The sequence below is a fragment of the Mastigoproctus giganteus genome, chromosome 2 (assembly GCF_048544385.1).
Source record: "Mastigoproctus giganteus isolate SK-2022 chromosome 2, ASM4854438v1, whole genome shotgun sequence".
NCBI lineage: Eukaryota > Metazoa > Arthropoda > Arachnida > Uropygi > Thelyphonidae > Mastigoproctus > Mastigoproctus giganteus.
Genome location: NC_143576.1, coordinates 260,038,063 through 260,065,624, shown reverse-complemented (window position 1 = coordinate 260,065,624; position 27,562 = coordinate 260,038,063). Strand labels below are relative to the sequence as shown.

The window sequence follows — 27,562 nt, the reverse complement described above, 5'->3', positions numbered from 1 at the left end:
CAGATCCTTAATGCATGAAGAATCACTACTGATAATCAGATCAAGAGTATTAGCATTAGTAGAGGCATTTGATGCAAGAAAGCAAGCTTATGCAGCATCAGTCAAAAAAAAAAAAATCCCATCCACCCCGGGTGCCTTTCTTGTGTTTATCTTCAACAATTTCTCCTCCACTTTACTCCCAGTTATTTCAAGATTCTGTAGCTTACTGCTAGAGTTGAATACACCTCTGGCATTCCCCTTGATGAATAACTCCTCATGTGTGAATGTCGATGCAAAATATTCATTTAGTTTGTTAGCTACCTGAGCAGGATCATCAACAGTTGACCCATCAATATCAAGTGGACCAATCTGATTCATCTCCTTTCTTCTAGAGTTTACATAAGTAAAGAACTCTTTGCTGTTTTTCTTTGCATCCCTTGCCAAAGATTTCTCGTAATCTGCCTTCGCCTGCCTAACCTCATTTGTAACTTGGTTGCATATCAACTTGTATCTATCATAGGCTTCTGTGTCATGTGTTAATTTGTAAGTATCCCATGCATTTTTCTTCTCTGCCATATGCCTCATTAATTCATCTGACATCCATTTTGGCCTAAACCTTGAACAATATTTCTTAGTTGTTATGTAAAGCCTAGTAGCTTCCAAGATAAGTTCTTGGAATGCTTCCCATTTTGAATTTGCTGTTGGTAACATCATCAGTTGGTCCCACTGTATAGAATTTAAATACTGTCTCAGTCCATCGTAGTCGCCTTTACGGAAGCAATAACCCTTCCCTTTACCCCTAATGGTAGTTACCTCTTTGAGTAAATCCCACTTCAGCACACTGTGATCACTGCCACCTAGTGGTTTATTTATCTGCAGATTCTTAATGCATGAAGAATCACTGCTGATAATCAAATCAAGAGTATTACTCCCTCTGGTTGCCTCCCGAACATGCTGATGTAGAAAACAATCATCCAATAAATCCACAAAAGCCCTGCTAGTGTGTGAGTGACCAGCCTCCAAATTCCAGTCAATATCTGGGAAATTAAAATCTCCCATTATAAGACTCTCTGATTTACTATCCCACTATTTCCCTGTACAGTTTCTTATTATACTCAGAGTCATTAGGCCTATTGCACACTCCTACTCTCAATTTTGATCTCCCAATGCTTATGTCACACCAAACTGATTCAACACTGCACTGTCCAGCGATGTCGACTGGCTTCACTTCCTTGGTTTTTATGTGTTTCTTAACTAATAGCATAACCCCTCCTCCCTTCCTATCCAGTCTATCCTTTCTGTAGACGTTGTACTCCCCAAATTCCAGTTCTGCATCCCTTATATCAGTGTGACACCACGTCTCTGATATCCCAACAATATCTGCCTTTGATGTTTTGAGCAATACCTCAAATTCATAAATTTGTTTACTAAACTGCTAGCATTGGTGTACACGCAAGTATACCTGCACCTGTTTCTATTCTTAGTTACCCTAACACAACCCATGTGTTTACTTGTACTGCAATGGCTCCCAGCAGTCTCTGAAATATCATGCATCTTGTTTTTCAGGCTTCTGCTCATTCTAATAGAAGCAGTGCAAGAATCTCTTTCACCTCTGCCAGTGGCTACTGTCAATCTATTGGTCTTTGTCTCCCCCCAAGCTAGCAGTTTTCCGACCCACCTAACACTGCCTCGATAGCATCAGCAAATATTCTTGCACCCTTTCTATTTAAGTGTATCCCATCCCTGTAGAAGCAATCTCTCCTGTTAACAAGTACAGACCAGGATGAAAAAAATTCTACCCCTTGAGCCTTGCACAATCTTTCCAGGGCCGAATTGATCAACAGGGCTCTCATCATATACTGCCTCCTATCGTGTCTGGGCAGAATTGCAGACACTTTCAAATTCAACCCTAATTCTCGGCTTTTGTTCAACAGTGACCTGTACTTGTTAAGTAATTCTGCCAGTCTCCTACTCTTAATATCATTAGTGCCAACGTGTACAACTATATCACCTTTTGTGCCCTTAAAAGATGATATTCGCTCTACGTCATCAACCTTTGCCCCTAGCAGACATACCCTGGTCCTGTTCCACCTATCCTTTTTACAAAGCATGTTCCCCGTTTCCCTGACAATAGAGTCACCAATAACTACTAGTTCCTTCGGGACCAGCGCATTCTGCCTTGGGGGTTGCCTCTGTGTCACGTGATGCCCAAGTGGAAGCTCTGGCGTTGATGTGGGCAACTGAGAGCTTGATAGGCCCCTCAATTTAGTTTCTTCGAGGGCATCCACCCTGTCCTTCATTACTCCCTCTAGTTGCCTGCCGAACATGCTGATGAAGAAAACAATCATCCTATTTTCAGAAAGGCAATGTATAGTGTTCAGAGGATCTTCAAAAGATTTATATGAAAATGAAAAAAAAAAAAAAAAAATTTTAAAGCTTACTGAAACAATTGCTAAATTTGATTCAGCTGTAGCAGAACATATTCCCCTGTATTCAGAAAGCTGAATCCAAAAATATCGTGCATTATTTGGGTGATAAAAAAAATGAAATTATTGAAATAATTTCACAAAATATTGCAGATAAAATACTAGAAATGACTAGAGAAGCTAAATATTTTGCTATAATCATTTATGAAAATAAAATTAATATTTTAATTTTATTTTAAATAAAATTAATCCAGTAAGTAAAACACTCCCAAAAAAAAAAAAAAAAAAAAAGAAATGATTATGATATACACAAAGCACTTGAACTACAAAACATTTTAAAGAAAGCAGAACAGAGAAAGCAGTCCAAAAATTTCTCTATTCAGCTAATAATATGGCTGCTATCATTGGCATTGAAGAAGCTTCATTTACAGAAGTAAGCGCTGTAAGCAAAAAGATTGAAAAAACATTTAAATTGTGAAAGTAGAGATGAAGTATTTGTATTGGTACAGGCATATGATGCAAAGAAACCAAACTTATACATCAGCCAAAAAATAAAATAAAATAAAAAAAAGTTTCCAATTCTTCCTTGAATTTATTTAAGACATCAACTTCCAATGAAAAATTTATACTAAACCTTAAAGTACCGTATTAATTACTGAAATCAATAGCTTAATTTATCAGTACTCACCTCATCAGATGAGCTGATAAATTAAGCCATTGCTATATTATTGATTTGAGCCATCAACTTCCACAACGACAGATGCAAGTTTGTTCCAGCAATACTACCCACTGGCTAAAGGCAAATTTCCATCCTGCAACTGTCCTTCCTCAACATGAATTTATGCTCCCTCAGGTTTATAATCTGAGCAATAGGAAGAATCCCAGAATTGAACCTGGCCAACCCATTCACAGCCTTATCACCTCAATCAGATCACTTTGCAGGTGTTTAGTGTCCAGACACTGCAATTTGCAGAATTTAAGCCTTTCTTAGTAAGAGTATCCCTTCGTTCTCCTCACCAATCTTGTTGCCCTTCACTGTACTTGTTCTCCTTACTTTTACGCAGTACTCAAGGCAAGGCCTGACCATTGCCTTATACAAAGTAATAATCAGCTCCTTCTCCCTACTAGCAAAAGTCCTGTATATCGTCGACAAAACCCCACCTGTCTGAGTAGTGCAGACAGACTGCCAGAGCTGCTCTGGCAGTCTGTCTGCACTACTCAGAAAACTTCATGTCTGAATGCACAATTACCCCCAGCTGTTCTCATTCTTCACCACCCTGAGTGGCAGAACACCGTACCACGCAGTTGGTATGTTTCACCGAGGTTACTTCTATCCGTATGCAGCACTTCTATACAAACATTTGGAGCGAGTGGATGGGGGTGTGTGGTTTTTTTTTGGCCGATGCTATATAAGCTTGTTTCTTGCATCATGTGCCCTTGCTAATGCTTTGCATTTGTCAAGGTTAAACTTCAGTTGCCATTTCTCAGCCCAACTTTTCTAGATCCTGTTGCAGTAGTATACTGTCATTGCTATTATTAACAACCCTGCTAACTTTTTTATCGTCTGCAAACATCGAAATTCAGGATCCGCAACAAAATTTAATAATTATTTTTTTCTTTCAAATTATGGACACAATTTTCTTGTTAACTGAAAGGTTTACAAATATGAAAGAACATGTAGAAATATTTAAAATGTCTTATAATATTTCTGAATTTAAAAATATGGTCAGATGATTTATTAAATCATTTACATATTGAGTTAAGTGACATTGATCATAAGAAATAAGTCAGATAATCAGATAATATTATTCTTCATCAGATAATGACTGTTTAGCATTATCTGAAGAACTCAGAGTACATCAAAATATATTAAAGACAATATTATTCCATTTGAATTTTTACAACATATTTTTAAAATCGATTTTACAGATACTTTTCCAAATGTAGCAGTTGTATTAAGAATTTTTCTAACTTTACCAGTTTCCTTGCCTCAGGTGAATGGAGTTTTTTAAAATTAATCAAAAATTATTTACGAGCGACAATGTCTCAACGACGCCCTAATTTGCAATAATTTCAATAGAAAATTATCTTTTGGAACAAAAACAAATGAAATAATTAATAAATTCACACATCTTAAAGAAAGAAAACAAATTTGCATAATTTTTTGAACGTTATAAGTTTCCTTTTATTTTACACTAGTGTGCAAAACTTAAGGAAGGCGGTAATGTAACCGGTGCACGCTACTGTACTGAGGCAATCCTTCCCCATGTGGGTCTATTCCGAGGTGCCATTGGTCCCGAGTTCGTGTTTGTGGATAATAATGCCACACCCCATCGTATTGCAGCTGTTGATATGCTTTTGGAAAGTGAGGACATTATTTGTATGGATTGGACTGCCTGTTCCACCGATCTAAATCCCATTGAATACATATGGGATGCTCTGGGCCTAGCAGCATGTCCATGCCCACCAGAAAAATGTTCACCAGCTGAAGATGGCACTGACAGAGGAATGGATGATGCTACCGCAAGAACTTAACAACATTGTTCTAAGTGTGGACAGGTGGTGCAAAGACTGCATTGACATTAAGGGTGGCCATATCTCCTACTGAGGACCTCTTCCCTTTGTTCCATCTTTGGCAGTGATGCATCTGTATCATGGTGCCAGTGCTATGTTGCCATTTTTGAATAAAATCCCAATGTACCGTTTTGTTTCTGTTGTTGTGTCGGTGTTGTTTCCTTCATTTCTGTCCTCAAGATTTCTTTGGTATGCTTTTCCCATATCCAGGCCACTCCTATGAGAAGCTACAGGTGAAAACTTGACTGGTCCTTTAATTTTGCACACCAGTATATTATTGTGAGTAAAATTACTGTGATTTAGAATTTAAAGTTTGTTTCCAGAATTTCAGAATGATTTTGTTATTTTTGTTTGTTGTTTCATTATATTATATGTGAGATATATTGTAATTCTTTTCTTTTTTTAATAAATTAATAATAATTATTTACACCTCATTTTATTTTTTAATCCAAATATTTTGGGCGTCAAATTCGATTTCGCTTACTGGCGGCAACATAGGGTCACAGCGACTGTGCAGGGAGCAAACAGAAAGTAAACTGGATAACCAATTACAAAAAAAAAAAAAAACAATCGGCAAACCATAAGATGTAAGCTTGTTTAAAAGACCTTTATGCCAAACACGATCAAAAGCCTTTGAGATGTCAAAAGCAACTGCTTGTGTTTCACCGAACTTTTCCACTGAATTTGTCCATAAATGGGTAACATAAGCCAGAATATCACCAGTGGATCAACACTTATGGAATCCAATACTGCCAATCGTTGATCAGACAGAAGGTTTCTAGGTAGTTTAAGAGTTGGCGGTTAATTGATTCCTCCATTACTTTAGAAAGAGTAGAAGTAATTGCAATGGGACGATAATTGGATGGGAGGGATTTGTCACCTAACTTTTTTATCATCTGCAAACTTCGAAATTCAGGATCCGCAACAAAATTTAATAATTATTTTTTTCTTTCAAATTATGGACAATTTTCTTGTTAACTGAAAGGTTTACAAATATGAAAGAACATGTAGAAATATTTAAAATGTCTTATAATATTTCTGAATTTAAAAATATGGTCAGATGATTTATTAAATCATTTACATATTGAGTTAAGTGACATTGATCATAAGAAATAAGTCAGATAATTAGATAATATTATTCTTCATCAGACAATCAGAAGGAAAGCAGAAGGAAAAACACCTTTGGAATAAGAAAGTGAAAAAAAGCGGCAAAGAACAGGAGTAAGTTCAGGAGCACAGGTTTTGAGAAAAAGTGGAGAAATACGATCAGGACCTGGAGGTTTCTTAGCATTAAGATTTGTCAAAATCCATCTGACATCCATTTGACGGAAGACCACAGGATGCACTGAATGGAGTGTATTGGGAATGGTGGGAGATGTTTTACCAAGATCATTAATACATGAGTTGGAAGAAAAATGGGATGCTAGCAGGTCAGCTTTATCCTTGGCTGAAGTGACAACAGAACCATCTCGTTTTGACAGAGGTGGGAGCAGAGATGGGCAAAAGTTGCAGCCAATAGCTTTGGCAAGAGACCAGAATGCTCTGCTATCATTAGGGCAAGAAGCAAGTTTTCTACTCCTAGCCTGTTCAAAATCTAGTTTGGACTGATTAATAACTGCTTTACAATTGTTGTAAGCTTTGGTGTAGGCAGAAAATGAAACTGAAAAATTGGAAACAAGCCAATTACGATATGCAACGTTCTTCTCTTGAACAGCCTTAGCACATTTATTGGAAAACCAAGGTTTAGATAAAGGAAAAGATTTTAAAGTGGAGTATGGAATAAAGGATTCCATTCCTACACGAATAATTTCACTGACACGATCTGAGCAAACGTTGACATCAGAAGTTTTGAAACAGTAATCCGACCAAGGAAAAGAAGAAAAGAAATCTCGCAGGTCATCCCATTTTACATTCTTGTAATGCCAAACAACAAGAGGTTGGGAATAGCCATGAGATAAAGGCTCCATTGTAGAAGAGACAGTCACCAAGTTGTAATCTGAAGTGCCTAATGGACCTCTCACTTTGACAGTGTACTTAAAGGGTTGTTTGTGAAAAAAGATCAAGCGTGTTGGCTGTATGGGATTGTCTAGTATTCTTGTAGTTAAATGAACAATCTGCGTGAGGTCATTAGTAATTGCAAAAGCCTCAGCATCACGACCAGCTGGGTGGTGTGACTAGAAAATGGAAGCCAGTCGGAATTGTGAACATTAAAATCACCAAGAAAAATTACCTCACTATTAGGAAAGTTGGGCTGGAGAAAGTCAAGTTGCAAAGAGAGGAAGTCAAAGAGCTCCAAGTGATTAGTGGAGTTGGGAGAACAGTAGAGACAACAGATGAATTTGGCACAATGCAGTAGAGAGATTGTAAGCCAGGAAGATCAAAAAGAGAAGATTCCAAATTACCAAGTCTCTGACAGGGAATATCGGAACAGACATATGTACAAGTACCACCTTTGAGGCAAAAGGAATCATACAGCAAATAATTTGGGCAACTGAGATGAGGAGTAGTTGAATTACAAGGATATAACTAATTTAACATTGCAATCATTACAGTATAGTGCAGGGGTGGGGAACCTGTGGCCTTTTGAGGTACCAGTTTGGCCTTTTGTATATTTTTCTCAAATGCAAAATTTGATTTTTATTTAGTGACACCAAACTCAAAATAATTATCTTTTCTCTTTTTCATATATCATTATTCTCCTTATATAAATTAATTTACATTTACGCCATACATTACCAAAAGAAACATAAAAGGCATAAAAATATTGCATAGATTTATAAAGGACAAAACAAAGTGAAGAGGCAAATTATTTATATTGATAACTACGTAGTTAGCGAGAGGCCTGTCAGTGGCAACTCGGTAATTGGCAAACTGGAAACCACCCAGCGATTCGCATCACAGATCTGTGAGCTTCTTAAGAAAGAACTGTAACATGTTAAAGAAAATGTATGCGTTAAATAAAATGTATGCCTTGCCCTTTCTAGTTAAGGAAAATAATAATGAATTATATATTAAAGTAAATACAAAATAAAGCATTTATTCTACTTCACTAATCTTTACAAAATATTGTTTCCTATATAGATTATGTGACATCACTTCCACTTGAAACTGAACTTCATTTGGCAACGTTGCCTTTCTTATCAGCAATGACTCATCTGGCCGACTGCTGTCGGTATCAGTTGACAATAAAGTATTACATCGTTGCAGTGAAAGATAAAATGTGTTTGCTCTGCGACGACATATTGGCAACATTGAAGAAATACAATGCATATTAGCATTATGCGACTCATAAGGACAAAAAATATGCTAAACTGGGAGGACCTCAAAAATGTGCACTTAAGAAAATGAAAAATGGAAAGCAACAGCAGCAAGTATTCACAACTATGTCAGGACAAGGGACTGACAACTGTGACGGTTGTTGCCGTCATACCTGGAGGCTTGACATCCCAGTTCCAACCACTTGATGTCAGCATTAACAAACCCTTCAAAGCTGCCATGAGAGACGAATGGAACCAATGGATGAAGTTTTCTGGGGACAATTTGACACCAGCAGGAAGAGTGAAGAAACCAACTATAGGAGAAGTTTGTACCTGAGTGAAAAGATCCTGGGATAATTATTATTATTAGCCATATGGTGCAAAGAAGCCTGAGGCTTATGCTGCACCAGCCAAAAAAAAAAAAATTCCCGAGTCACCCCCCCCCCCGTGTGTGTGAGAGAGAAAGAGATCACCAAGAGAGAGAAGAATGATGATATCCAGCTCAGGACCCTGGGTTTGCCAAGCCCATACTCACCAGATGTGAGCCCCCGGGGTGATATATCAAGATTGAGATCGTTGTCAAGTCATTTAAGAAGTATGGCATTTCAAATGCCATAGATAGAACTGAGGACGAGGCAATATATGAAGACAATGATTTGTCATCAGACACGGATGAGGACAAGCTAATGGATGGGAGTTTTGACAGTGATGAGGAGTTGTATGAATTTTATGGTGAATAAAACTTGAGTTCAATAACTTTATGTAATACATTTTTTTTCAGTTCGGGGCCCCAAAATTAAGGTGTGTCTTATACATGGGGAAATACGGTATATGTTAATTCAGTTTGGTCACCGCTAGAAAGTTTTGTGAAGGAGAAATTGTTGAGGATGGACATAAAAAAGGCACCTGGGGCAGATGCAATCTAACCAATTATATTACAGAAGGCAGCAAAGGAGGTAGGCAAGCCCCAACAATAATTATGAGAGTATCCTTTGATTCAAGGGAGGTTCCTATGGACTTGAGATATGCAAACATATTCCCAATTCATAAAGGTGAATCAAAAGGAAAATTGAATAATTACAGACCCATTAGCTTAACATCTGTTCCAAGGAATATAATGGAATCACATGTTAAAAAATAATGTAGGATTATTTGTACAGGCATGCAATTATACTGCAATCAGAGGATGGATCTATCAAGGGGCAGTCTTGTCTAACCAATCTGATAGCTTGCTGCAATGCAGTGACCAAGGAATTGGATGCAGAAAATAAATTTTGATATCATATACTTGGATTCAGGAAGGCTCACTGAGGGTGATGGCTCTGTCTTCTAACTTCTCTACTAATGCCAGTGTCCCTCAAGGTTCAGTTATTTCCCCCACTCTTTTCCTCTTTTATATTAATGACCTTCTTCCATTGACTGGAAATCCTGTCCGTAGTTTTGCTGATGATAGCACATTGCATTCCACTTTCCATTTTGAGAAACCTTGTCCTGCTCAATGAGCTTCAACTTCTCAAAAATCTGCTACCAATTCCTTAAATGCCGATCTCCAGGTAATTCTCCAGTGGGGCAAAGAACTTGGTTTCAATCCTTCTAAAACTTAGTCTTGTCTTATATCTCGCAAAAAGGAGTCTTCTGCTCCTATGCTTATCTTTGGTGATACTCCGATTTCTAGGCAAAATGATATATCTATCTCTTTGGGGATTACCCGACTTCTAATCTCTCTTGACAGAAGCACATTACAAATATTGCTTCCTCTGCATCTAAAAAACTTGGTTTTCTCTTTCGCTCTCAGCATTACTTTTCTTCCAAACAGCTGTTCACTTTTTACAAATTGCAAATCCACCCTACCATGGAATATTGTTCCCGCATCTGGGGTGGTGCCCCCAAAACCTCTCTCAGACTTCTTGATTCCATTCAGAAGAGGGTTGGTTGGTTGGTTTGGTTTTTTGGAGCATTAGCAACTAAGGCCCTATTGCTCCAGGATATGCGGTGGTCATTCCCTGACCTTTCTACATCCTCCGTATTTGGTGGTGATGGGCTTGAACTCCGGTCTAATCAAGAAGCGTGTGCTACGCACTGCTGCTCCTACCCACCTGGCTACGGAGGCACCCAGAAGAGGGCAGTTAGATTAATTAATGATTCATCTCTAACAGTCTCTCCACTCACTGTCTCATAGACAGTGTTTCTTGCTGCATGCCTCTTCTACAGATATTTTTCCATGGGCACTGTTCTTCTTGTCTGTTTGTTATTTGGTTTTTAGGAGCATTAGCAACTAAGGCCATATTGCTCCGGGGATATGCGGTGGTCATTCCCTGACCTTTCTGCATCCTCCGTATTTGGTGGTGACGGGCTCAAACACCGATCTAATCAAGAAGCATATGCTATGCACTGCTGCTCCTTCCCACCTGGCTACGGAGGCACCCACTCAGATGTATGGGGGGGGGGTTCTACAGCAGCTGAACCAAGAGACCCTAAACATCATTGACAGCAAAAGCTGTGATGTCAACAACATGGGTGGACACTGGAAATGAGTGTGCTGGTCAGATAAATCCAAATACCTCGTGCAACACGCCAAAAGATGCCTTCATGTGTGGTGCAAGCAAAATGAGTCCAGGACCCATAGTGACAGTGCCCACTATGCTGGCATGTGGTAGTGGTTACTTAATATGGAGCATGTTTTGCTAACAAAAACTAGGACCCCTGGAGCATATGCACAGTTTCACTGGTGAAGTCTACCAGCAGACTCTTAGGAGACCATAAGCACCCTGCCGTGTTAAATTTTTCCCAGACAGAAACTGGATCCTCCAAGACAAAAATGCACTGTGTCAGTGGGCCAGCACTGAGCACTAGTGATTCGAGGAACACAGTGAAGATATTTTGATTGGCCTTCAATTGGATTGAGGTCAGGCAAATTTGAACACCTGTGGGATGCTTTGGAATGGGAAGTGAGGCATATGGACCCACAGCCATCAGCTGCTCTGACACTGGAAAGCCTTGCAAGGCAGAATGGCTACACATCCTTACGATGTCTTCAGACATCTAGTGGAGTCAATGCCTAGGCAAATAGCAGCTGTTATCTGGGCAAACAGGGGTCCAACACAGTATTAGGCAGGTGGTCATAATTCACTGATCGTGCATGCACACACTTAAAAGGTACTAGTACAAAACAAACTGTAAAGGTATCTAATGCATTAAGGGCTTATATGCCTCAAGCTGTGAAAGGGTTAGACTATGTATATTTTAGTGCACTTGCATCATTTATACACAGCCAATTATAGATTAGCAAATTTGCAATAGCGGCATCGTTTAAGTTACATCTCATATTGTGAATACCTTCACGACGAGTTGCCATGACATTACACTACTTCGAATAAGTAACGCTTCACCTGAAGGAGAAGACTGTTGTTACTTATTCTCAGTGGATACCACCACCCAGATGGCACCGTTTCAGGGCTATTTGGCCCTTCTTCGGTGGGTGGGTGGGTACCCAAGTGATGTAATGATGATAAAACAGTTGTGAAGTATATCTCCACAATATGAGAGATGCCTGTGGTGTATGATGTTTGTCCTATTTTTAATTTTTGCTGCTCAGAACCACCGCTCTTCAAGTCTTGTGCATTGGCGGTTCAATCTGGGGATTGGATGGGGGACTGATCTTTCGATCGATTCGCCTTTGCGGCGATTTGCCTAATGATCAAAATGCAGCAATTCCCTGACCATTATTGGCCTTATGATACTCTGTTGAGATGGGGCATAATGGTCAGTCTATTTCTGTTTTATTTTATTTGGACCTGGTGCCCGTCAGGTCCGTTAAATTTCATTTAATTAGCTATTCAATTTAATTGATTATATTTTATTATCTTTGTATTTAGACTTTTTAAATTATTTTCGAGAGTTTCTGCTGCAATAATTTTATTCTCTTCCCATCCTGTTGGTTTGATCGTTATGTATAATTTCACAATTTTCGCTCTTCTGTCTTGCCATGCGGCTGGAATTTTTATTTATTTTTCAATCATTATTCTCACTTAAGTTCATATCTCGAGCGTCATGTACAGGAAAATGCTTTACCCCTTTTTTATGTAAGATTCGGTTTTCAATTATTTCAAACCTTATTCAAATATATATATATATATATATATATATATATATATATATATATATATATATATATATGTCCAAATTGGATAAGTTATAGTGTAATGTAAATACCTCCAGTTCTATATGTAACACTTATATAATTTTATATTTTTTACAATTTAAAAACTCTGTAATATTTGGATTCTATATATAAGTATACACAATTGTACATTATACAGTTACATATAGTAACTATATGCACACAAAAACTGCTGTAAGTTAAATCTTCATCAGAATTCAATTATGTAAACATGCCTATCATAATTTATGATAAAAGTCAAGAAAGAAAAATACAAAAGTTCTTTTTGCATTCTTGATGTCATGAATGTATCTTACACCTATTGACATGGTGAGCACCATCACATTTCTCATGTATAGCATAAACACAAACTGGAAACTTCCCTTTTTTTAACTTCAAAATATAGGGGTACATGCCTGATATACACTACCCACCAAGTATTTAGGCATTGGTTTCACACTGACATCACTGCCACTTAAAAAAAAAAAAGTCCTACATCCATACTCTATAAGAATTTGTCTAGTTCTTTCTTGAATTTATTCAAACCATCCACTTCCACAACAGATGGAAGCCTGTTGCAGCACTGGCTGAATGCAAACTTCTGTACTTCTATCTTGCAAATATCCTTCAATTTAAATTTAAGCCCCCTCATGTGTAGGCATGTCTCAGCAAGAGCAAGAATGCCACTCACATTCAGCTTACTCAATCAGATCATGCCACAGGTGCACACTCTCCAGAAGCTGCGATTTGAAGAACTGAAGCCTTCTAGGTAAGATCACCCTTTTCATTCCTTTCAAATCTGGTTACCCTTCTCTTTACCTGTTCCAGCAATTCTACATATTACCTAACTGAGGCCTCAAGACCTATATAAAATACAAAAGATGCAGCCTAACCATAGCTGCGTACAAAGGGATAATCACCTCCTCATCCCTGCTAGCAAAATTTCTTGACAAAACCCTATGAGCTGTACTGGCAGCCTGTCTACACTGCTGAAAGAATTTCATATTTGACTGCCCAATGATCCTTGGGTTTTTTCATTTTCCACTGCCCTGAGTGTAGCGCCACACAGTTGATAAGTTACTCTGGGATTACTGTTACCCATATGCAGTACCTTGCATTTGTCAATCTTCAAATAGAACTCTGGGGTTGGGAATATTCATATTCATAATAATTACACAATACACAAGCCAATGTTATAAATAGTGTTATGTTTATTAACATTTATCAATGTTAAGCTTCAACTGCCATTTCTCAGCCCATCAACCCAATTTTCCTAGATATTGTTGCAGTAACTCACCCTGATTACTGTCATTTACCCTCCCTAACCTTCGTATCATCTATAAACTTTGATATTAAGCCTGATACACCTTTATCAATATTATGAATAATTATATTGAAAACAACAATGGGCCCAGGCACTGAACCCTAAGGGAGTCCACTAATAACATTCCACGAAGAGCAGTACCCATTGATAACCACTCTTGTCTTCTTCCACTTAAACATCCTTTTAACTATAGCAGTAACTTCCCCTTAATGCCACATTGCTCCCATTAACACAGCAGTCTTTTATGGGCAAAAATATCAAAAGCCTTTCTGAAATCCAAGTATATGATATCATAATTATTTTTTGCATCCAGTTCCTTTGTGACTGTATCATAGTATCCCATCAAATTGGCCAGACAGGATTTCCCCTTAACAAACTGATGCTGCAATTGAAGTACAGCTGCATTCCTACTTAGATGGTTCTGAATTACTATTTTAACAAGTGACTCCATTATTTCACTGAAACACATGTTAAGCTAACAGGTCTGTAATTATTCACATCACCTTTTGATCTCCCTTTATGAATGGAAGATACATTCGCACATCTCCAGAGACCACTGTAGTCACCGTTACAAAAGCAAAAGCCTTTCTCTTTATCAGAGCTGCATAGTGAGTGTCTCCCTTTGGCCACTAGAATACATTCTACCCTAATGGGTAGGCTTTCAACCAATGAATGAAGAAAGAAAGCAGATATATTCCATTCTTCCTACAGAACAGTGACCAGTTTGAGCTACTGATGTGGGATAGGTTGGTCTGGTCCTCACCCAATGTTCCAGTTGATCTTATAGGCATTCCATATGAGGGTCAAATCAGGACTCTGCAGCACTATTCCAGCTTTGTACATTCACAGCTATGAACCATTTGACAGCACTGGCAACATAGCATGAGACATTAACCTGTTGAAACAAAGCACAGATCTGTACTAAGAACTGTCACATCATAAGGAATGTGAAATTGTCCAAAACATCGACAATTTAACATAAACATTGAAGTACGTAAACAGTGAAGTTCATGGATCAAAGATCCTAGGCCATACCATGAGAAAAATCCTCATACTATAATCCCACCTCCTTTGAACTTAATTTTGGTAATGCATTCTGGCAGCAGATATTCTCTAGGATTCCCCCCCACACCCATCTGATCAGGACAGGGTCTAACAAGATTGGTCACTCCCCAGAAATATTTCCATTGTTCTATGGACCAATGACAGCATTGGTTGCACCATATAAGGCAAGGCTGATTGTGGTTGATGATCAGCTTACATATCATCCATGAAAACAGATTGCATAGCTCTGTACACAGTATTCATATAGACCTCTATCCTTTTTGCTGTCTTAAACTTCTGGTTGATGTTTTGTAGGGATGTCCAATTAGGTTGTCAAACTACTCTGCCAAGTACTTTCTGGTCACATGGAGTGAGCTTATGTGGTCTTTCTATTTTGACATATCATTTGACGGTGGTACTGTCACAATTCCATTTTATGATAACATTACTGATGATTGACTTTGATAAGTGTAGGCTGATAGCAACTGCACAAATCGACAAGCCAGAAATGTGACATCTGACAATAACATTCTTCTTGAAATCTGCCAACTCAGCTCTACATGCTATGACAAGAACTTATGGCTCACACACACCCTTATATGCTGGTCTAAGTTGCTTGTTTATCCAGGAAGGTTCAATAGCCTATGAAAAAGGGATGTTCAGATACTTTTTTTTATGGAGGGGGAATATGTCCCTAAATTTTTGTTAAGACATTTTTCTCATCTGACATTGTATATGAAGTAACCCTAACAACTTTTTAATATTAAATCCTGACTGTTATAAGCTATACCTAAACTTCACAACCATGCAAAGTACTGGCAATAAACAGCAAAGAGACAATGCATGGATGGTAAGGCATTAAATGGTGAAGAATACTTCCCCTACACATTAAACGAAGAATTTTGTACCTGGTTAAATGATTGAAATGCACATAGAACATTATGCTGTTGCTAACACAAATGAAAGTAAACATATATTGTTACATTATCACTATATTTGGGCTAAACACGAGCAGAGCCACCAAACATTGGCTTTCAAAGTGTGTATCATGAAATTCAGTAGTTCAATTGAACAAAATAACATACTGTATCTGCATATTTTAAAAATGATGCAGATACAATGTTATTTTATTGTTAGTTAAATATTGCCCAAATTATTGAAATGTATGATGAAATCAGAAGAGCTGACTGGTAGGTATTTATTATTATTATTATTTTTTTTTATTTTGACATATTGGCTAATAAGCACAAATATGTCAGAATACAGAAATAATACAAGTACATCATTTTAAATTATTTCTTGCCTTTCTCAAAAATAACATATGTTATGTAACACCATGCCTGCCTGTGACTTTTTTTTTTTTTTTTTTTTGCTATTCCCATTGCAGGGTTAATATATAAATTTGAACCACCAGTTACAGTAAATATTAGGATAATCTACTTACACTTCATCAATATTAGGATGGTAGATCTTGTTCATAAATCCTAGAAAGAATAAAATTATAAAAACATTAAAAACACTACTATAAATTTGAAAGAGATAAGAGCTACAAATTAAAATGCTATTCGTCATTATTAAATCAGACTAGCATTGGATAAGCTATACAACAAAAATGGCCAGACACTTATCTAGAGCTTAATATGGTAAAAATATTTCATGTTTTAGGTTCCAGATTTAGTGTGATTCATTTAAGATTTTTTCTTTTATGGGGTATTACTGATAAGAAAACAGTGTGACTACCAGTTTTTGGTTGGCAGATAAAATATATGCCATGAATAGCAACACAGGCCTTACATTTTGTTTGAATATAGAGATTACTCAAAATGTATTATGAAGTACTGAGCACTTATTTCAATATAGACATTGGAATAAACAGAAAGTTGTGTGCTCTCCAATTTAATTTCCTGCTTCAGGACCCTTTGGTCTATCCAGTGGCAGAAGCAGACCTGTGGCCATAATAATAATATATTGAATGCAGAGATCAGTACAATTTTCAAATTATAACCACTATGCACTCCTGCAAAGTAGTTTGTACATATCTATATATCTGTTGGAAATTGCTCCAACAGATATACAGGACAGGTTCCAAAAAATAAGAATGTTTGCTCCCAAGACTGCATGACAATTGGCATAACCATAAAATTTATGTAATATAATTTACTAACAACAAAATGTAACTTTTTTTTTTTTTTTTTAGCATAAAGATTTAAATAATACCATACAAGAAAGATGGATTGAACATAAGGAGCCATGCTTATGAGTCTGGAGCAGATCCAGACCATTTTTCACTATAGAACTGTAGTTTATCCCAAAAATTTGGACTATATAATTTAAATATAAAAACAAATGAGATAATTAACTCTTCTATCTTAATCATTGGACACTTAATCAATTAACTCTTCTATCTTAATCAATGGACACTGCTCATCGTGGACTAATGTTATTAGTGGAGTCCCTCAGGGTTCAATGTTGGGTCCATTATTGTTTTCTGTATTTATAAATGATATTGATGATGGTATATCAAGCTTAATGTCCAAGTCTGCAGACGATACGAAGGTTGGCAGGGTTGTCAAGGACACTACTGACACTATGCTGCTGCAACAGGATCTGGAAAGGTTGAACAGATGGGCTGAGAGGTGGCAAATGAAGTTTAACATTGACAAATGTAAAGTACTACACATGGGAAACAGCAACCCCAGAGCAACGTATCAGCTCTGTGGTACTACACTGACAGTGGTAGAGAATGAAAGGGACTTGGGGGTGGTTGTGCAGGCAGATATGAAGTTCTCTGAGCAGTGCAGACGGGCTGCAAGAGTAGCTCATGGAGTATTGTCAATGATAATACAGGAATTTTTCCAGCAGGGATAAGGAGGTGATTATTCCCTTGTATAAGGCAATGGTCAGGCCACACCAAGAGTACTGTATACAGGTCTGGAGGCCTCATTTCAAGAAGGATGTAGAGCTGCTGGAACGAGTACAGAGAAGGGCAACAAGATTAGTGAATGGAACAAAGGGGTGCTCTTACGAAGAAAGGCTTAAGTTTTGCAAATTACAGTGTCTGGAGACTAGGCACCAGCGAGATGATCTGATAGAGGTGTATAAAGCCTTGAATGGTTTGAGCATGCTCAATGCTGATGGGATTCTTCCTCTAGCTCAGAATAATCACCTGAGAGGGCATAAATTCAAATTGAGGAAAGACAGATGTAGGATAGCGTGCGGAAATTTGCCTTTAGCCAGCGGGTGGTTGGTTGGTGGAACAGACTTCCATCCCTTGTCGTGGAGGTTGATAGCCTAAATAAGTTTAAGGCTCAGCTGGACAGGTATTTTGAACGAACAGAGGGGTGAAGTGGAAGTGGGTTTTTTTTTTTTTTTTTTTGGCTGATGCTGCATAAGCTTGCTTTCTTGCATCAAATGCCTCTGCTAATGCCATATCATGCTTATAACTGGTTAAGCCATAGAACCCCCTTCTACAAGTCAAATTGCAATGTGACTAACCTAATAGAAATTCCTCACGACTCCTACATTTTCAATAAATTTGCAAAAAAGCTGCTTATCACTGGAAATATGACTTCAGAAAGAATAGTAAGCAGTTTTCCTAGAATAGAATAAATTGACTATTCTAAATAGATATCACATTTCTAACAAGAGATACTGCTGGTTATTTGCATTTTTTGCAAGTTAGCTTGAGTAAAAGATGAATCATGTTTAAAACTATCTCATACCAACCAAATCACTTCAATGAACTTTCTTCTCTTGAAGATGGGGAGATAGCTGTTGTACTGTTCAGCTATCTCATTAATTTATGTACTATTTATACATATATCATTACTTCATGTTGTAATATACACCATTTTTCAATGTGTGCTTGTGCTATAGCTGTAGTTAATCAACAAAGAATTGTCTAATTAATAATTATTTTCAAATTAGTTTTACAACTCATCTTTAGATGAGTTGTAACTATCTTGTTGAACATAATCTTGTAAATATAAATCATACTGTTATTCACACACACACACACACACACACACACACACACACACACACACACACACACACACACACACACACACACACAATATTTATGTTTCTCATACACTGTTTAACACTAGCTCTCAGTTTACAGAATTGACTGCTACCTGTCCATAGAGATAAACAGCATGGAGATATAGAAGGCAAGCTTAAGAGTTAAGTCAGAGTAGATAAAAAAAAAAAAAAGGAAATAGTTGTTAATTTTATGTTGTGAATATTCACACTTTACATCGATAAATAATCAGGTATATTAAAGAAGGTTAGAATATAAATAGAGGCATTTTCCTGCAATTTTTATTTACTCAGTGAATGTGTATAAGAAGTTAGCTTGATTCTGTTAAAAATCAAATGGAATGAGTGTTGTGTTTAAATGGAGGAGTAAAGATTATTTACTGCTGACATAATCTTTAATTATTAAGAGAATACATTGGACAGCTAAAGGCTTTTCAAGGGCTACTGGGAGTCATCATGAAACAAGTTAATACATGGGTTGTGTTAAGGTAACTAACAGTAAAAACAGGTGCATGTATAATTGCATGTACACTAAGTTATGCTCTGCAAGTAATTGCATGTACACTAAAATGCTCTGCAAGCATCGTTGTCTGACACGAAGTTTCAGACAAGGATGCTTGCAGAGCCACAACGGAAGCACTTCGCAGTCTTATTAAAAATGCCTTGCAGGAAACATTTAATTCAGTAAACATTTAAAACATTTTATGACAGTGGCAAAAGCATAAAGTTCAAGGGAGAGTATTCCCAAGAAGGAGAAATCCACAGAAGATTCAGATGATGTTAATGAAGGAAAAAGTCATGAGTTAGGGTTAAATTGGAAAGTGTCTGCAATTCTGCCCAGACACGATAGGAGAGAGAGTATATGGGAACCATGTCAATCAATTCGGCCCTGGAGAGACTGTGCAAGGTTCATTGGATAGAATGTTTCTCAGCATGGTCTGCGCTTGTTAACAAGAGAGATTGTTTCTAAAAGGATGGCATACACTTAAATAGAAAGGGAGCAAGAATATTTCCTCCCTTTCTATTTCATCAGAATATTTGCTGATGCTATTGAGGCAATGTTAAGTGGGTCGGAAACCTGCTAGCTTGGGGGGAATTCACGGACCAATTAAGGTCTGCAATTCTGCCCAGACACAATAGGAGGGAGTATATAATGAGAGCCTTGTCGATCAATTCGGCCCTGGAGAGATTGTGCAAGGCCCAAGGGGTAGAATGTTTCTCAGCAGGGTCCATGCTTGTTAACAGGAGAGAATGCTTCTACAAGGATGGTATACACTTAAATAGAAAGGGAGAAAGAATATTTGCTAATGCTTTTGAGGCAATGTTAAGTGGGTCAGAAAACTGCTAGCTTGGACAATTCAGACTAATTAACAGTAACTGCAGGCAGAGGTGGAAGTAATTCTTGCACTGCTTCTATTGGAATGAGCAGAAGCCTGAAAAGCAAGTTGCTGGGGATTTCAGGAACTGCTGGGAGTCATCGTGAAAAAGTAAATAAGTGGGCTGTGTTAAGATAACTGAGTAAGAACAGGTGCATGTATACTTGCATGTACACCATTGCTAGGAGTATAGAAAATAAATTTAGTGGATTTGAGGTGCTGGTGAAGACATCAAAGGCTGATGTTGGGTTATTAGAGACATGGTGCCACACAGATATAAGGAAAGCAAAATTGGAATTTGGGTGGGGGGGCACAATGTGTACAGGCAGGATAGACGGGGTGATAGATAGGGGGTGATGCTGGTAGTTAGGAAACTACAAAATCCAAATAAGTAGATTTTGTAAACATGGGTGAATATCTGTTGACATGGGTGAACAGTGAAGTGTTGAGTCAGTTTGGTGCAATATAAGCACTTGGAAACCAAGTTGAGAGTAGGAGTATGTTACAGGCCTAATGACTCTGATGAGTACAATGAACAACTATACAGAGAAAGAGTGAGCCAGGAAATCAGACTGTATTATAATGATATAGACTGGAACTTGTGGGTTGGTCACTCACACACTAGCAAGACTTGTGGATTTATTGGATGATGATTTTCTACAGCAGCATGTTTGAGAGGGAGTAATATACTTGATCTGATTATCAGCAGTAATTCTTCATGCATTAAGAATCTGCAAATAAAGGAACCACTAGGTGGCAGTGATCACAGTGTACTGATATGGGATTTATTTATTACAACTTATTACTTAAGATATTACAACATTCAGAGGTAATGGGAAGGGTTTTTGGTTCTGGAAAGGTGACTACAGTGGTCTCAGAGGTTTTTAAATTCTATACAGTGGGACCAACTGATGATGTTATCAAAAGCAAATTCTAAATGGGAAGCATTCAAGGAATTAATCTTGCAAGCTACTAGGATTTTCATACCAAATAAGAAATACTGTCCAAGGTTTAGACAAACATGGATGTCAGATGAACTAATGAGACTCGTGACAGAGAAGAAAAACACATGGGATGCATATAAATTATCAGGAGGCACAGATGCCTATGAAGAGTCTCTAATCAAGTCACAAAGGATGTTAGGTAAATGTTCTGCAAGTAATAGCATGTAGCTTAAAGCTAGACAAAAGTTGTCTATCTTTAAGCTAAAAGATAGGCAACTTTTGTTGAGTGCTTAATTTGAAGTTTTTCTTCCACTGCATTCTTTGATCCCATACATTATTCATAGGTCATAGCCATTTTTATATAGCTTGAATATTAGAATAGTGCAGTTTACAATCAACTTTAATGACTTTGTTCCCTGCTAATATCAAAAGAGGCAACATTACAGCAAAGGCAGATTACAAGAAATCTTTGGCAAAAAAAGTATGCAAAGAAAAACAGTAAAGACTTCTTTAATTATGTAAACTCTAAAAGTAAGGGCGTGAATCAAATAGGTCCACTTGACATAGATGGTTCGATTGTTGATGAATCTGCTGAGGAAGCTAACAAACTGAATGAGTATTTTACATCTACATTCACACACATGAGGTCTTTTGGAAAGTGGAAACCAAAAGTTTAACCTCTGGCAGTGAGCAAAATGATTTTGTAATAACTGATAGCAAAGTGGTGGATAAATTATTGAAATTGAACATAAAGGCACATGAGGAGGATGGGATCTATCCAGTTATATTAAAGTATGCAGTAAAGGAAGTAAGCAAACTCAGCCATAATTATGGAAGCTTCCTTGTACTCAGGGGAAGTCCCCATGGACTGGAGATGTGCAAATATGTACCCAGTTCACAAAGAAGGATCAAAGGATGACAAAAGTAATTACAGACCTATTAGTTTAACTTGTGTTCCAGGGAAAATAATGGAGTCACTGTTGAAAGAAGCAATGCAGGATCATCTAGACAAAACTGTGGTTATAAAGTTCAGGCACAGCATGGGTTTGTTAAGGGGAAGTCCTGTCTAACAAATTTGATTGGATACTAATGATGTGGTCACAAAGGAAGTGGAAGCAAAAAAATAATTTTGATATCATATACTTGGATTTTAGGAAAGCTTTTGATACTGTTGCACATGGATAGGAAAGCTTTTGATACTGTACAAATTGGAGCAGTATGGCATTGAGTGCAAGTTGCTATACCAGATAAAAGGATGGTTGAGTGGGAGAAGACAGAGTGATAATCAATAGACACTGTTCGTTGTAGACTAATGTTATTAGTGCCCCAGGGTTCAGTGTTGGGCCTCATTGTTGTTTCTGTATTTATCAATGATATTGATGAAGGCATATTAGGGTTAATGTCTAAGTTTGCAGATGATACAAAGGTTGATAGGATTATTAGTGATAGTAATGATAGTACACTACTGCAACAGGATCTGGAAAAGTTGAGCAGATGGCCTGAGAGGTGGCAACTGAAGTTTAATATTGACAACTGTAAACTACTGCATATATATATATATATATATATAGAGCAGTAACGCCAGAGTAACATACCAACTGGGTGGTACAACACTCAGAGTAGTGCAGAATGAAAAGGACTTGCGGGTAATTTTGCAGTGAGATATGAAGTTTTCTGAACAGTGCAGACTGTTCAGAAATTTTACTATACAGGAATTTTGCTAGCAGGGATAAGGAGGCATTTGTTCCATCTTATAAGGCAATGGTCAGGCCACACCTCGAGTACTGCATACAGGTATGGAGGCTTCATTTTAAGAAGGATGTAGAGCTGCTGGAACAAGTATAGAGACGAGCAATGAGATTGGTGAAGGGAACTAAGGGGTCCTCATACCAAGAAAGGCTTAAGTTCTGCGAATTGTAGCATCTGGAGAATAGGCACCTGCGAAGTGATCTGATTGAGGTGTATAAGGCTTTGAATGGGTTGAGCAAGCTCAATTCTGACAGGATTCTTCCACTTGCTCAGATTATGAACCTGAGGGGGCATAAATTCAAATTGAGGAAAGACATAGAATAGATGCATGGAAATTTGTCTTTAGTGTAGTTGATTACTGGAACAAGCTTCCATCTGTTGTGAAAGTTGATAGCTTAAATAAATTTAAGGAGGAACTCTTCAAACTTTTATAGGGAATGGATGTGTGAAATTGTTGTGTTTTTTTTTTTTTTTTTTGGTTTGGTGCTACATAAGCTCATATGCTTGCTTTCTTGCATCACATGCTTCTACTACTACTTCTTCTTTTACTACCTTCACTACTACTTTTACTTTCACTACTTTGCTGTTTAGAAACAAATGAAGATTAGTATTAGGAGTTAAAAGATAGACAACTTTTGTTGAGTGCTTAATTTGAAGTTTTTCTTCCACTGCATTCTTTGATCCCATACATTATTCATAGGTTATAGCCATTTTTATATAGCTTGAATATTAGAATAGTGCAGTTTACAATCAACTTTAATGACTTTGTTCCCTGCTGATATCAAAAGAGACAACATTACAGCAGGTTAATCAAGCAAGCTGCATTTGGTAAGGGTTGCTAGCAGGGAAAAGGAGGTGATTGTCCCTCTGTATAAGACAATGGTCAGGCCACACCTGGAATACTGCGTACAGGTTAGGAGGCCTCATTTTAGGAAGGATGTCGATTTGCTTGAGCGTGTACAGAGAAGGGCAACAAGATTGGTGAGGGGAATGAAGGATCCTCTTACCAAGAGAGCTCAAGTTCTGCAAATTGCAGTGGCTGGAGACTAGGCACCTGCACGGTGATCTGATTGAGGTGTATAAGGCCTTGAATGGGTTGAGCACGCTGAATTCTGATGGGGGTCCTTCCACTTGTTCGGATTACGAACCTAAGGGGGCATAAATTCGAATTAAGAAAAGACAGATGTAGAATAGATGTGCAGAAATTTGCCTTTAGCCAGTGGGTGGTTAATTGCTGGAACGAACTTTCATCTGTCGTGGAAGTAGATAGGTTGAATAAATTTAAGGAGGAACTGGACATTGGTATTTGGAGGGAATGGTGTGATTTTTTTGGCTGATGATGCATAAGCTCATACACTTGCATTCTTGCATCACATGCCACTACTACTACAGAGTAATAATTACAACATGCAATATTGGTAACAAAACAGGCAGTGTTTGAACTTGCAAAGTGCCAGATTCAAAGCCAAAGAAGAGAGGGGGGGGGGTAATAGAATTAAATTGTATTAACTTTGACCTAGTAATATCCCACAAATCATAGCTGGATGAACTGAATGTTAGAACACTGACACTGAATATACTAAATATTGTAATTAGAGGTTCTAGAATTTATGACAGTACTGAACATTTTTATATGTGCAACTTTGTTTAAAAATTATAATAATAGCACTACTTAAACTTTTAGAGCAACCAGACAATCACAAGGAATATATATTTACTCCCTGATTCACTCCACTTATATAGCTTGTGTTCTATAAGGTGAAAGAATTTGAGCATTAGCAGCTCCAACAACTTTAAAACTTCTTTCCAGTAGGGTACTGGATACTGCTGCTGCTCTTTAAGTCAAGCAATTTTGTGGATAGGGAAAAAAAATTTATTACATCAGAATTATAGCCATAATTAAGATGATTACAGTGCAATTTCCAAGCCTAATGGAAAATGTGTGCAGAGAATCCTGGAACATCTCCCTACAGCACCCTTTCTCAGTTTCTCATAACAGGCCATCACACAAAAACATTTATACTGACTGAATTGTCTGCAATGCAGCAAGTGTATGCAGATGTTTTTAAATTTGTCACAAACAGAAATTATCAGAGAAGTGTCCTTGCATTGATTAGAGAAGTCCTCCCACCAATATAATTCCTTTATAGTGGTATTAAATGCAGATTCAGATCTGTATACAGAAATAACAGTTCCTAGCTCAGTTTATTTTATTTTATCCATTGTGAGGTTACCAATTCTACCAGTGGTGGCAAAAATAAAAAAAAAAAAAAGAGTATGTAAACTGCACACAACTTTTGGGATTATCCTCGTTCCATACAGTTGTACAAATGACACTTATCAGGATAATAATCTGAAGTTTAACCTAAGTGCACTTGAATCAAAATTCCTGCACTGAATGTGTGTAGAGGCTTTTAAAAATGGTTGCTGATATTCTTCAGATCAGAGATGTCTTATTAAAATTGAAACTCTACATGGTTGAACACTGACAAATTTATGAATTATTGCAGGATGCGTGTGGCAAGTCAACAGTAGTTCATAGCATGATTTCGTACTGATCTCAAAAGTCTTGTCAGACTAGTGATGACTTGTCAGACTAGTGATAAAGACAAGCAATGCTCAGGTAAACTGATAGCACCTATGGACAATACATCAGCATCCATTATTACCACCATTTGGAAGACGATAGATGTATGACTTGAAGAAATAGATAATGACTCTGGAATACTGAAATCATCCATTCAATGAATTTTTAACTAAGATGTTACAAAAATAAAAGGTTGCCACCCAAAGGATCTCACATTTGCAATTAGATGAGCAAGCAAAGTGCACAGAAATTGTGCAAGTTTCCAACAATGTGAAGAATTTCCAACAATATTTCCAACAATGTGAAGAATTTTTAGAATTCATTGTTGCTATTGATGAAATATGGATACACAACTTTGAATCTGAATTAAAGTTACAATAAAACTCAGTGTAAAAATCAATCTGTCTCCCCACCTCTAAATGTGGCCAGAAACAAAGTTGAAACAAATTGCCTATGATTATGAGGGCAGTACTGCCTCTGATCATGTGCCACTTGGAAGATCAATAACTAGAGACTACTATGCAACATTTCATCAGAAATTCTGAAAATTCATCAGAAGTGCTCACAGATGTCGGAAGCTGGTGTGCTCAAAGTATGACAATGATGAGGTGGCCTCATATCGCACATTCTGTACAGCTTGTTTTCACAAATTACAAGTGGGAAGCACTACCTCAACCCCCCCCCCTTGTAGTCCTGATATAAGTCTGTGATTACAATCTATTTCCCAAGCTCAAGTAACCATTGCATGGACAAAGCTGACTTTACAAGTCATTGATTGCAGCTATGACCCAAAACATCACGATAGCTTAAATTCAGCACAGTTAAACAGCATTAAAAAATTTCTTGAACACTGAAGTGGATATAAGGTGTCAAGGAGACTAACGCTGAAGGTTTTTATAATATGTATTATAAAATAAATTCATTTTAAATTAATTGATTTTGTGCATTACTTTTGGATAACTCTCATTTGACAATGGCCAGCCTTCTCAGTATCATTTTTAGCATTTAGCATTAGTTGAGACATATGATGCAAGAAAGCAAGTTTATACAGCATCAGCCAAAAAACCCTTCCCATTTCACCCATCCAGTTACTCCAAATGTTTGTCTAGTTCAGCCTTAAATTTATTTAAGCTATCAACTTATCAACTTACACAACAACAGATGGAAGTCTGTTCCAGCAATCAACTACCTGCTGGCTAAAGGCAAACTTCCGCACATCTATTCTACAACTGACTTCCTCAATTTGAATCTATGCCCCCCCAGGTTCTTAATCTGAGCAAGCAGAAGTATCCCATCAGCATTGAGCCTGCTCAAACCATTCAAGGCCTTATACACCTCTATCAAATCACCTTGCAGGTGCCTAGTCTCCAGATGCTGCAACTTGCAGAATTTAAGCCTTTGTTCCTCTCACCAATCTTGTTGCCCTTCTCTGCACTCTTTCTAGCAACTCTACATCCTTCCTAAAATGAGGCCTTCATACCTATATACAGTACTCAAGGTGTGGTCTGACCATTGCCTTATACAATGGTCAGGTATCTCTCCATAGTAAGCACAAGTTTAGTTCCATGAACTTGTGAATTGAGTTGACAATCAACATTGAGATGCTGAGAAACTTAGAATATCAATGTTGAGGGTCTTTATTATTAATAGCCTTATAACTAAAATATATCCAAATCCCCTCCTCTGTCCATTTAAGAGAGAGAAAGAAAAAAATGTGTGTGTGTGTGTGTGTGTGTGTGTGTGTGTGTGTGTGTGTGTGTGTGTGTGTGTGTGTGTGTGTGCTACTTAGTATACAATAAATACCCAATTATTTAGGGTGTTAAAACTCACCTATAGAAGGAGATTTAAAAGGATACTTCTCTGGTAGATCGACTCTTACTTTCCAAACGCCACCCTCATATGGTGCTGAAGATAGAAAATAAAAGTAAATTTTATAAACAGATTCAATACAAAATTTTGGCTTTCAGTATGTGCTCCAAAATATCAAAAGCTAATGCAATGATTAATGGTATTAACATTGACATTTTAAAGCATATATATTTTACTTGAAGTATCTATATACTTTGTTCCATTGAACAACAAGAATTTTTACAAACACCAAA

General features: G+C 37.4%; 1 protein-coding gene across 3 annotated transcripts in view; it reads right to left on the bottom strand.

The window, feature by feature from the left end:
* Nucleotides 1–27,562, bottom strand: part of UbcE2H (ubiquitin conjugating enzyme E2H) — a 191,234-nt gene that overhangs the window by 76,885 nt on the left and 86,787 nt on the right. For all 3 annotated transcript variants that reach the window (XM_090369123.1, XM_090369121.1, XM_090369122.1), the window contains 2 exons: nucleotides 27,291–27,365; nucleotides 16,208–16,247 (listed from right to left, as the gene is read on the bottom strand). In XM_090369123.1, coding sequence (XP_090225249.1) covers nucleotides 16,208–16,247; nucleotides 27,291–27,365 — 115 coding nt within the window. The remainder of the gene's footprint in view (nucleotides 1–16,207; nucleotides 16,248–27,290; nucleotides 27,366–27,562) is intronic.